General features: G+C 36.4%; 1 protein-coding gene across 6 annotated transcripts in view; it reads right to left on the bottom strand.

The window, feature by feature from the left end:
• LOC149749144 (uncharacterized) overlaps nucleotides 1–12,681 on the bottom strand; it is a 164,423-nt gene that overhangs the window by 125,920 nt on the left and 25,822 nt on the right. For all 6 annotated transcript variants that reach the window (XM_089911855.1, XM_089911861.1, XM_089911856.1 and 3 more), the window contains one exon: nucleotides 10,325–10,411. Coding sequence is in view for 3 of the 6 variants with exons in the window: in XM_089911860.1 (XP_089767986.1) it covers nucleotides 10,340–10,411 (72 nt within the window). In the remaining 3 variants the exon portion in view is untranslated. The remainder of the gene's footprint in view (nucleotides 1–10,324; nucleotides 10,412–12,681) is intronic.

The following is a 12,681-nucleotide window of genomic DNA, read 5'->3' as shown; positions in this document are numbered from 1 at the left end:
CTATTTTTAAAAGGACCACAAACAATAAAGAATTTAGGCAATAATCTGACATTATTAGGGAGTAGTCGGGAAGTGCATCACCTACGAATATTGCAGAGGATGTTCACCAGAATTTTGAGAATTTAGGGCCAAATGGCATATTGATTTTCAGCTTTCTTCAATTGACTTCCATAGACAGTGTTTTTAAGTAATGTCAAAAAATCATACCTTCTGAATGAGTATTTTGATCTACACAGTCCAAAGAGTCCAAAAGCAAAGTAGCACGAAATAGAAGGGGTATGCGTGTGTGTGTGCATGCGCGCACATGCCAGTCCCCGTTTGCCCCCAGATCTATTCCGTCTCTTCCCCTCTCTGCTCTATATAGCAGTGGGGCTCACCGCTGCAGGCTGTGTTTCCCAGGTGCTGGAGACGGATGGGAGGCTGGGGAAGGAGAGACAAGGGTATTTCTCCCACTGTCTCTCCACCTCAGGCAGTACCTCTGTGGCTCCAGCTCCTCCTGGACAGACCCACCAGGGTTCCACCTTCTTTGGGGGTAACTCCAGCCCCTGGTCTCTGGCAACAGCATCTCCTCCCTTTGGTGAAGGTAGGCAATGTCTTCCTGCTGCTACAAATTCCTGAGTTATCTCACCATCCCCAACTGAGTCTCTCAACCCCTTTGTGGCCTGAATAACCAAATTAAATGTGCTCTATTAAAAACACCAGAAGTAAAAAAAATTTTTTAAAAACTCCAGAAGTAGTTTCTGTGTTACTGGTTGAACATTGATATAGAGGGGAAGGAGCTCCAGTTATGGAATAATCCTGGCTTCTCTCTGCCATGTGACCATGGAGCCACTGACAAAAGAGTAAAATCATTTGACTGATGAGTTGTGGAAGTAGAAGTCAGGCACCCAGTCTCTTCCCTTCCCCTTTCCTCTGGAAGTCAGCATACCCCCAGGCAGTGTGTGCTCTGCTCTGCCCTCAGCCACATGGTGAAAGGGTCTGGCCCCAAAGAGGATGCTTGCAGAGTTCTAGGGCTGCCAATGGCTGGGCAAGTCTGCCTAATTTTAAGTTTCTGGATTAGGAAGCCCACTCTTTTACAGATGCAAGTACAGTGTGCTTTGTCAGCATTATCAGTAATAAGGGTAATTCCATGGATTCCTCCATGTTTATCACTTTTGTTTCCTATACCTCAATTAGTTCAGAACTCAAACAGGGAAGAGGGTCCTTACTGGGACCCCTCAGAAACCCAGCATACATAATATTCATATATCTTATACTCTAATTAATCATATTCCTAAGTCCCTAGACCAATTGTAAATAATAGCTAATCCTATAATTTACAGTGTGCCAGGAATTATTCTAAGTGCTTTACGTATAACTCATTTAATCCTCAAAGCAATACAACGTCTATTATTAAAATTCCTGTTTTAGAGCCAAGAGAACCAAAACTCAGAGGTATTATATAACTTGCCCAAAGTCACACAGATAATAAGTGGTAGAATCTATAATCAAACTCCAAAAGTTAGGCTATAAAATCTGTACTCTGAAGCACCATGCTATGCTGCTTACATTTTAGATTTTAACAAATGATTCTGTACTTCAGCTAATGTGATTTAACTTTCAGTCTTAGATACATCATTTTCAAATATCTCTTGTAACCCAGAAAGCAGTCTCAGTTTTTGCCCCACTTCAACTTTGATATAGAACTCTATATTACTTCCCTCTCCAAGAAGAATCCATTCCCAAGAAAGACATTACTAAGCAATGTAGATTTTACCAAGCATTTCATATAAGAAATGGAAAAGGGGACTTCCATCAAATACCCCATGGCAAACTACAGTGTGTTCTGCAATAGACACATTCCTGAAGACTTCAATCATTCTACTCTGACAACTTGAAAGATAATTATCACAGAAATAAATGTAAACCTTTCCTCTGATCCCCCATAATTCTAGCACCTACCCACGCCATACACAAAAGCTTCCATCCTTTATTACACTCTGCAATTTACTTCTGCTTCTTCCTCCAGACCTGTTTACCTAACCCCCCACCACGAAGTTCAACAAAGATCTCCCAGCCACAGGGGCCTACCCTTCTTAGAAAAAGGAAGAAGTGGATAGAAATAGATTAATACAGTATTGTGTTGGGGCCACTTTATACCAGCTTGCAAGAGCCAGTCGCTATATTTTCAGGAATTCTGCAAGCAGTTCTTAAACAGAGCCTTGTGAAAAAACTAAATTATATGAACTTACAGTAAACAAATGGCATTTTAAATGAAGATAATCTAACACAACACTGTAAATCAACTATACTCCAATAAAAATTTTAAAAAATAAAACAAAAGAATGAATAAAATATATTATCAAAATTTGTAAATCTGAAAAAAACCAAATATAATAAATACTCAGAACTGACTACTTCCTACTTCTTTTACTATATTTTGCATTTATCTATGCTTTTGAAGTTATTTACATTTGTTGTAACTGTATGGTAAAAATACTATACAAAGATTTCTGTGTATCACTTCCCAGCTCTGTATTCAACGATGTCATATTGATAGCTTAAAATGAGCCATGGTGGGAGTATTTATGCCATGGAAATGTGCAAATGTTACAAACTAGGGCTTTCTTTTTTCCTGGAGAGTCTATTTACCAGCTTATTTACTAACACACCAGTAAATAGTTAACAGATGATTGATAGATAAATAGATAGATGTAAATGTACATACTTACATATATACATAGATAATGTAGATAGATCAACATTACTTTCCTTACAAAATACCTCTGTATTTTCTTTAACAAAACTTCTTGTAAATTTCAGATACAGGACTACACCCTATGTGTATTTCCCATTAGAATATAGAGCACATGGTTTCATACAGGGCATGAAAATTAAAGCTCAAGCAATTCACTGACCCTCCTTTCACATAAACAGACAACAGTAATAGGGAAACGGAACTAACAATAGAAACCATGTGGATCTGGTACAAAAGTCTCTTTGAAGAGTTGAGGGCTGAGCCAGCACAAGTCCCTGGGAGCACAGCTACATATTCTAAATTATAGGATGTCAGCATAAACATTCTCCAGTAGTAGGGTGCACTTAGAAACCTCTTCTCTAAACAAGAAAAATGATATTTTAAACTGCAATGGACGGTAACCAATTTCTATATAAGAGAGCAAGGCCAAGCAAATTTGCAAAACTTGGCAACTAGAGAACTGCGAACTGCTTTTGTAGGGCAATCTTCTCCAGTGCCAACCTAAGTAGACAAAATAGTTTTTTTTAATGTAATGATACTCTATCTCTCGGGGTTTTATATTAATGCTAATGACATTATGCTGCAGTAGTTAACTGAATTTACTACAGTAGTAACTGCAGCTTGAGGTCCCAAAGAGCACAGGCAGCGCTCCCAGGCAGCCCATACCTTCTACGGGAATATTTACAAATGCAAAATATTTTTGACAAAAAACTTTAAAACGTTACTTGTTTCATGACTGTCGTTATAAATATTAAAATAAACATAGGGCAGAAGCAATTCAATTCAAATATTTACAATGTTCAAATCACGGTTCTCATCAGCAGGGAGATATAAAGATTATTCCACAAGGGCCCCACTTTGCAGATATGTACAGGGTGGTCGAGGAGACACAACCAAGTGTAACCTGGATAACCTGCCTAACCAGCTTGCAGTACAAATATGGTCACACTTTTAATAATCCAGTTGCCCCATGCCTGAATTATCTAAGCTCTTTCTCCAGCAGAAATCTGGGGGCAGAGTTGCTTATTCAGTTCAAAGAGGACCATTTGAAATCCACAAGACAAAATTAGAGAGTTTGATCAGGGCACTGTGAGCCTCAGTTTACAATTTTCATCACTTCTGTTGCTACCATCTGGTGTCACTATTGAATATGGGTCCTTGCCTTTGGCTGCTAAGTCATCCTTGCTGGGTCAGATCTCTGCAGAGGCTGCAGTGATACTTTGTGCTTTGGCTTTCAAAATTTCATCTCCTTTAGTTTGCAGTCACAAGCCCATCACGCCAAACTAAGAAAATCTGCTACATATTCTGTGTCTACAAAGACAGATGGCCACTTTGGTCCCCTTAAAATGTATAGAGTCTCACCAGATATACTGCATATTAAACAATTTAGAAAATAATCTGGACTATGATAAATGTGTACACAAATTCAATAGGAACACAGAGTACAGTGCAATTAAGTTTGACTGAATAAAGAGAGCTTTCCAGAGCCAATGATATTTGATCTGAGACTTAGAGTGTGGATTGTGAAAACAAAGTGAGAAAGGCAGTTACGGGCAAAACAGCCCATGCTGAAATATTTGAAAGTAAAAGGTGACAGAAACACAGGGTTCATGGGTGGCCAGGAATGAAGAGAGTTGAAAAAGGAAAGTAGGATGAAGATCCACCTTTTGTTAGGCTTTGAACATCATGTTAATGAGTTTGAAGTCTATTCTCAAGACAGTGTGAAGCCACTCAAGGATTAAGAGCAAGGAAGTAATGTGCTTGGATCTGTAATTTAGAGAGCTAACTGGTACCTATGCTGAAGGTGGACAGGCTGGAGGCGAGAACCTGAAGCTGTCCAGCAGAGATGGCACAGCTCTGAGAGCAGAGGCAGTGATAACCAAAGGGAAAGAACTGATTCCAGTAGTATTTCAGGATAGAGTTAGAAAATACTAGGGAATAGCTCTATGTAGGGTGAAATGCAGAGGGAAAAGTCAGAAATGATGCTGAGGTTTGTGGCTAGGGAGACTGGATGAAAGCTATGCCATTAGCCACACTAGGAAACATTAGAAGAGGAGAGTTGTAATGGGACCACAAATAATGGCATTCTTTTGGACACAGTGAGTTTGATGTGCCCACAGGACATTCATGTGGAAAAGCACTTTCTAAATTCACATTATAAAAAAAAAAAAGGAAATGCTTTTATTTGTCTCTGGGCTCAAAATGGTAATAACTGTGCTGTAAGGACATAAAAAACACTCCCTACAACAAAATTTCTCATCACATACCAATATTCTGCTACAAAAACATTTCTGGCACCTATAAGACCGAATAGACAGGTTGAAAATACATATTATTTTTTGTTGGTGTATTTATAGAATGATACACTACCAATTGATGCAAATGAAAAAGATTACCTAATAAATAGCAAGGATTCACAGTTGGCTATTTGGAAAAAATATATGGATTAGAGACTTACCTCATATCATAAACCAAGTTAAATTACAAAAAAATTAAAATAGAAGATAATGAAGGTATATATTTCTGCAATCTCTGGATCTCAGGATGAGAAATATCTTGTATACTTAAAAACAATGGAAAAAGTCACATCATTTATACTTCATAACTCTGACTTTGTGAGCACTTTATATTTCTCTCCTTCAATGAGAAACATTAGCTAAATTAAAAGGACATAATATATGGAAATTTATAAGTAACAAATATAAGAGAAGAAAAATTAGTATTATTTATATATAAATATCTAATAAGATTCCTTAATAAGAAAGGAAGAGAGAAAAAGTTACAGATAGACAATAAATATTCACCTCACTTAGAATGAAGAAACTTTATATATTTTTAAAAACTGTATGAGAAGACAAAACACTAGTAAGTTTGCAATAAACAGACCCTCTCAAATATAGCTGATGAGAATGCTGTTTTAATTTTTTAAAAAGAAAACTGGCAATATTTATCAAATTTGTGCTTGTCCCAATTCTGATACCATTCAAAATGCAGACAATAATTTATATTGTTAAACATTTAAATGCTTATCTTTAAACACATTTAAAGATTTACATATTTCAAAATGTATATACTGATGTTTATAATCATGAAAAAATAGCAAATAATGTAAAAGTCTAAGGGACTGATTTAGATATAATCATCTTAGATGTAATCAGTATAAAAGTGTGAGTGTAAGAGATGGTTCAATAAAAAGAAAAAAGATCCACACGCATAATATGTGCAAATTCTAGACACTGCCCGGAAAGGGAAGGAGTGTGTTCCTCTCTTCCTCTCCTCCCATTCCTACTTTCTGGAATTTGAGAGTAACGGTGGAAGATGGAAGCCCTATGTTGATGATAGCCAATCCCCAGATAGAGCCTGGATCCCCAACAAAGACCCCCTCATAATGCCCTTGACTCATCTAATGCAGGTATACCTGCCATATACATGCTGTATACATTCAGTGTTCTAAGTGACAACACTGTATAACTATATGCACAATCAGCTACAGAAATTAATGTTTTGCTCATTGATCAGAATTTGGCAACAGACCTGTGGAGGTTTGGGTACATCTGTGTGTCAGAGCAGATGGATGAGAAATAGCACATAGATCCATGTGCCCCCTGCCATTCTCCTTTACCATTTAAGAGATCAGAGTCTCCTTTTCTTATGCTTTAAAATAATGTCATTGAACTACTGAAAAATGCATTGAACTATTCCAGAAAACAGATAAAGTTCTCAAGGAGAATTTGTCAACTGTTAAAAAAGTGGACAAGTTGACAATTACCCCTGGAAAATATTGACAAATAAAGCCCAAATTATTACAAGGTTATGGCAGAGATTGCTAATTTGCCCCAATATGCATCTTCCCCTACTTCTTTAGTAACATAACCACCCATTTTTAGCTCAGAATAGGGTTGCCCAGAATAAAATTTACATTTCACAGTCTCTCTTATAGCTAGACATGGGCCATGTGACTAGATTCTGGCCAATAAGGTATAAGCAGAAGAGGAGTGTGCGAACTCCAGGAAGCATTCTTCTTTAAAGGGAGGGGTGCACCCTTCCTCTTTCATTCTGGTTGAGAGCACATATGAGCTTTTTATCTGGAGCAGCCATATTGGACCTTCCATTGGAAGCTATGTGTTAAGATAGCAGAGGGACAACATTTCTAACTATAAGAGAAATGCAAATCAAAAGTACAATGAGGTATCACCTAACACCAGTCAGAATGGCCAACATCAAAAAGTCTACAAATAATAAACGCTGGTGAGGGTATGGAGAAAAAGGATCACTTCTACACTGTTGGTGGAAACTAACGCAACATTGTAAATCAACTATATTTCAATAAAAAATTTTTTTAAATAGGAATACCCACACACAAAAAAAAAAAGATAGCAGAGGGACCTGATAGAAGGGGTCTGAGTCCCTCATGACTGTGGAGTCTCCTTATTAGTAATAGATTGCCTACTTCTTTTTCCTGTTTATGAGAAAGAGAAATAGATCCCTACCTTCTTTAAGCCACTCTTACTTTGGGCCTCCTGTCAAGCTTAAATGTTACAAACATCAAAACCATAACATTGTTCTATGTTCCCAAAAGTATCAGAAGGGAATGACTATTTTCAATGAATCATCACCATCATTTCTCAGATTCCTCCATAAGTGATATAAAGACAATTAACTTCAGTGCAATATTAAATTGCTATACATATCAACAATCACTCAAGCAGAACAATAATCGCAATATAAATTTATATTAAAATTGCTTAATTATTAAGACATTAAAGTCTGATAACAAAAGAGACTAGTTTACTGGTGTCTTGCCTTGCTTCCTTCCAAAGGGAACAGTTTTCAAAAACTCTCAGGAAAAAATTATGAAGTAACAGTGAGAATCAGCCACATTAAGAAGAGTTAACAATAGAATGAGAAAAAAATAGCAATTAATGCCTCTTTTAAGGTCTATGAAAGAGAAACAGACTCACAAACATAGAGAACAGACTTGTGGTTGCCAAGGGGGAGGAGGGTGGGGGAGGGATGAAGTGGGAGATTGGGGTTAGCATATGCCAACTATTATATATAGAATGGATGAAAAACAAGGTCCTACTGACAGGGAACTATATTCATTTTCATATTCATTTATATACATGTGAATATGTCATATTCACATGTATATAAAATACTTCTAGAAGACTACTGAACTCACAGAGATGTAAAAATCCACCATAGATCAAGTCTACGACCCAAATTCAAAGCAGATTTCTCTTAAAAGTAGAGTATAATTACAGGAATGTGAAAAAAATCAAATCTACAAGATTCTTTCTGGCCATCCCTCCTCCATTCTGCCCAAAATACATTGAAGAAGTCCTAATGAGTAATAAAACCTAGAAGAGTAATAAAACCTAGAAGAAGTCCTAATGAGTAATAAAACCTAGAAGAGTAAAGGGCTGAACCCTCCCATTTGAAAAGACTGATACATCTAATCTTTTATCTGTTTTTTCTACCTAGGTATAAGTCCAGTGACCATATAGTTAGCATCATTCATCAAAAATTATGATGCATTTCTCTTCAAAAGATAATAATGATTTATTAACCTGAAACATGAAATTAAATGACATTCTTAAGAAAATGTAATCAAAGTAAATAGTGATAACAGATGCATACATATATATGTAATACCTAGTACATAAAAAAATAAGAGAGGAAAAGGGGAAAATGATGGAGGACGGGGTTCTTCCTTCTAGAAAAATGCCAGAAAATAAATGTAGAAGTAATAGAATTCAAAAAATCACCATTTTGCAACCCTGTGTGATATCTGATTCAGACAAGGATCCAAAGGGATGTTAATACCATTCAGTGAAAAGTTGTTAAAAAGCAGAATAATACATCCTATGATCTCGAAGTATCATCCCACATACCACTTTTGATTTACAAGAGGAAGGGGTACCTTATGTTGCAGAGCTATAGCAGACATCACCTAACTAAATAACCAAGCTGTTCATCAAGAATGGCACAAACAGACATCATGTGCTACCTAATGGGATGCAACAGGAAGTACACAAGTGGGAAGTGGGACGTTTTTCTAAATAACTAACCCACACTCCAGAAATGTCAATGGCATGAAAGCAAACAAAAAGACAGAGGGGTGGCTCTAGATAAACAAGATGAAAAAGACATGGGATTGGGATTGACTTATATACACTAATATGTATAAAATGGATAACTAATAAGAACCTGCTGTATAAAAAATAAAATAAAATTCAAAAAAAATAAATACTTGAATAAAAATATCTCAGATGTTATGCAAACATCTAGATCAATAATCGCAATATAATATATATATATTATATATATAGTATATATATATATAGTTGTAGGAAGCCCTTAATTTTAATGTAAATTCTTTTGCAATAAACTACAATTTATTTTTTCACTTCAGAAAAAAAAAATAAATTAAATAAAAATAAATAAATAAATAAAAGATGACAGCAAAATGCATTGCATGATTTATGTTGCATTTTGAATTTAAAAAAACATATGCGATATTTCTTTAGTAATTGGAGAAATCTGAATATGGACCAAATATTTGATTATATTACTGAACAAATGTTAAACTTATTTGCTGTCTAGTAGTATTGCAGTTATATAAGAGAAAGTTCCTGTCCTTGGAGATACACGTTAAATTATTTAAAGGTGAACTGTTATAACATCGGCAACTTATTTCTAATAATTCAGGGAAACGTGTGTTTGATACACATGATTATATACACACAGAAAAAGAAAGAGAAAGCATACGTGGCAAGATGTTAACTGGTAATTCTAAATAAAGAATATAGTGTTGCTTATTGGACTATTCTCAACTTTCATAGCATTGAAATTCAAAATAAATTGTGGAAAAAAAAGAGCTAAAGGGAAAAGGAGGGAAAGGTGGTTAATATGGAAGCTCTTCAAGATAATTCCATGTAGAAGGTGGCTCCTATTATATCATTTAAATGCTATGTTAGAGGCAAGATATATAGTATAATATATATGATATATGGCATGATATATGACATGTCATGATATGACATATGATATACATGATATGGTAATCACCTCTGAAGAAAATATCCAAACACATTAACTAAAAGATTAAATTCAGTTAAGTTAAAAATATCTGGAAGCATACATAACTACAGCCATATAACAGTGAAGTTTAATCTCAATTTTACTATCTACTAGTTGTGTAATCTTGGGCATGATACTTAACATTAACTTGACATTTCTTGGATTTCCCTTCTGCAAAACAAAGATGACAATACATAACTCATATGGTTGCTTTGATAAATAAATGCTGTAATGCTGCAGGTCAGTGGGTCTCAGACTTCAGTTGCATCCCAGTCACCTGGAAGGTTTGTCGCCACCCTCAGAGTGTCTAATTAATTAGGCTTGGGGTGGAGCCTGAGAGTGTGCATTTCCAATAAGTTCCCATGTGATTCTGGTGCTGTTGGTCTGGGGACCACACTTTGAGAATTACCGCTATAGATATTCAAATTGAAAAATGTGCACCCCTTACCAGCAGCAATAGAGAGAGAAATCTGTCCCTCTGCCTCCCAGGGTGACATCTATTACCTTGAGTAGGCTCCTTCACCATCCCATGGTCACTTGCATTTTTTTCTTTAGCTGGAGATCCTCACCATTCCCATTTGTGTCTTGAGCCTGAACACACATAAGTGTCTCATTAGCCAAGAACTGAGCATAACACGTAAGCTGCACTTAGTTCCACTACAGTTTCTTTTTTGGAAACAGGTGTCATATGTAAAAACTACACATATTTCTTCTGGAATTAGTCTGCTACATCAATGCCTGTGTGTCGGGTGTTCAGAGTGAACTGTGTCCCCGTGGTACCTTCATGAGCATCTGGCATAAATCTCAGAGCCATTCTACCCAGCTGGATGTCTACCCTGATTCCTAATTTTCATCTATGTTTCCTGCTAGAAAAACAGTATAGCTGTGACCTTCAGCCTGATCATGTTGGATCCTTCTCACACCCCCACTCCCAGCATGACCTCAAAGATAGACAGAGAAAACAAATTTCTAGTATTGGACTGTGTGAACTAGAAAGCTCACTGCCATAGACCTCATGTGTCCCAACTTAGACCTCCTTTTCATGCCACTGTCCATATCAAGTTCAAGATTACTCTGCAATCTGACTTGGGTTTTTGAACCTCAACCCCTCACGGATGCTTATAAGAGGGATAGTGTAATAGACTGTAAAGAGCATGGGTTCTGGAGACCCAAAGACTTAAGTTAGAATCCTAGCTTGATTACCAGCTAGGAAGCCCTTGACCAAATTACTTAAGGTCACTTGAGCCTCGGTTTGCTTATTTGTACGATGGGAATAACAATTTGATTCATAAGATTAAATGAGATAATGCATATGAAAACACCGAATTCAGTGTCTGACTATAGTAAGTATGAGATATGTTAGATTTTTTAAAAAAAATCATAGTGATGTTGAAGAGGATGATGACAACTGACAGAGGGAGGACAAGAAAGAAAAACATTCCTATTGGTGAAGTTAAATCTTTGGCTATTTTCTGGCCAGCTTCTGCCCCACATTTATCCCTCCACCTTAAACTCCCACCATGCCTTATATTGCATAGGACTTTAAAAATAAATTTAAAAATCTTTCCAATGGCTGTCCTAAATCCTAAGATCCAGGAATGGTCATTCTGTTCTTCCCAAGATAGACAGGACTTAAAGAGTTAATAGGGACAATTACTCTGCTTCGCGGAATTTCTTAACGGTGGAGAGGTTCCCAGGAGCCCTCTCTTTACGTAGGGCTGTGAGTCTGGAGGTTGGAAACGTTGCCCCTAAGAAAGCCGGACCACACAGTGCTCTATTCTGCAATCTCATGAAATGGGCTCCTTAGTGAGAGACACATGCAATAGATGAAAAAGCAATGGACGAGAAGTTAGAACAGCTGGATTTCAGTTGCAATCTCTCACCAATAACTAGTTGTATGGCCCTGGACACTGTTTCGGAGTATTTTCTCTCTTCCCTTGTGTGTAACATATATACTCACTCTGTAGGATCTCTTCTACCTTTCAAAAATTATGGTTATCTCTGTTTTAATTTTGGCCCTGGATTAGTCTTCCATACTGGAAGAATCATAATTGACATATAGGTTTGTCAATTTCACAGTTCATTTCATGAAAGTCCTTACAGTCACCCAGTAGCTAGCATCAATAACTACATCATAGGAACTTCCCTGGTGGTCCAGTGGTTACGACTTCACCTTCCAATGCATGGGGTGCGGGTTCTAAGATCCCACATGCCTCACGGCCAAAAAACCAAACCATAAAAAAACAGAAGCAATATTGTTAACAAATTCAATGAAGACTTTAAAAAATGGTCCACATCAAAAAAAAAGAAAATCTTTAGAAAAAAAAAAGAACTACATCATAATTGTGATGCACCACCTTGAATAAAAAACAGAAGAAAATAACACTGCATTCAAGTAAGATTTATGGAAAGGTAGTCCAAAATCTCATGGATATACACTTATTGTATCGACATTTCTGTAGCTCCATTTATGCCCTAAAGTACAAAAATAAATGCCTTTAACCTTTAAAAAAGCTACAATCAGGTAACAAAACAGCTTCCACAACATGATTTGATTTTTAAAGAACATACATAGAGTTATGCACACCAAGGTAATGGTGGTGTTTATCACTCAACGATAGTTACAGATTTTGTAAATTGTTTTTTCTTATTATCAGTATTTTCTAATCTTCTACCATGTGCATGTATTTCTTTTGTAATAAAAAACAAAATGCAACATTCTGAATCCTGCTTCTCTATTTCACAGTGTTTTATAGTTTCTCTGCCTGAAAAGTAATTCAGAGTACTACACTTCTAATCTTTTTATGGATGAAAAGGAGAAAAAACCATTCATAGTTCCCTAGCATGTTTTCCAAGCAGAA

Source organism: Delphinapterus leucas, chromosome 5 (assembly GCF_059928025.1).
Source record: "Delphinapterus leucas isolate spDelLeu-1000000601 "Yukka" chromosome 5, BTC_Dleu_Yukka2, whole genome shotgun sequence".
Lineage (NCBI taxonomy): Eukaryota > Metazoa > Chordata > Mammalia > Artiodactyla > Monodontidae > Delphinapterus > Delphinapterus leucas.
Note: the sequence above shows the minus strand (reverse complement) of the source record. Positions and strands in the feature narration are given on the sequence as shown.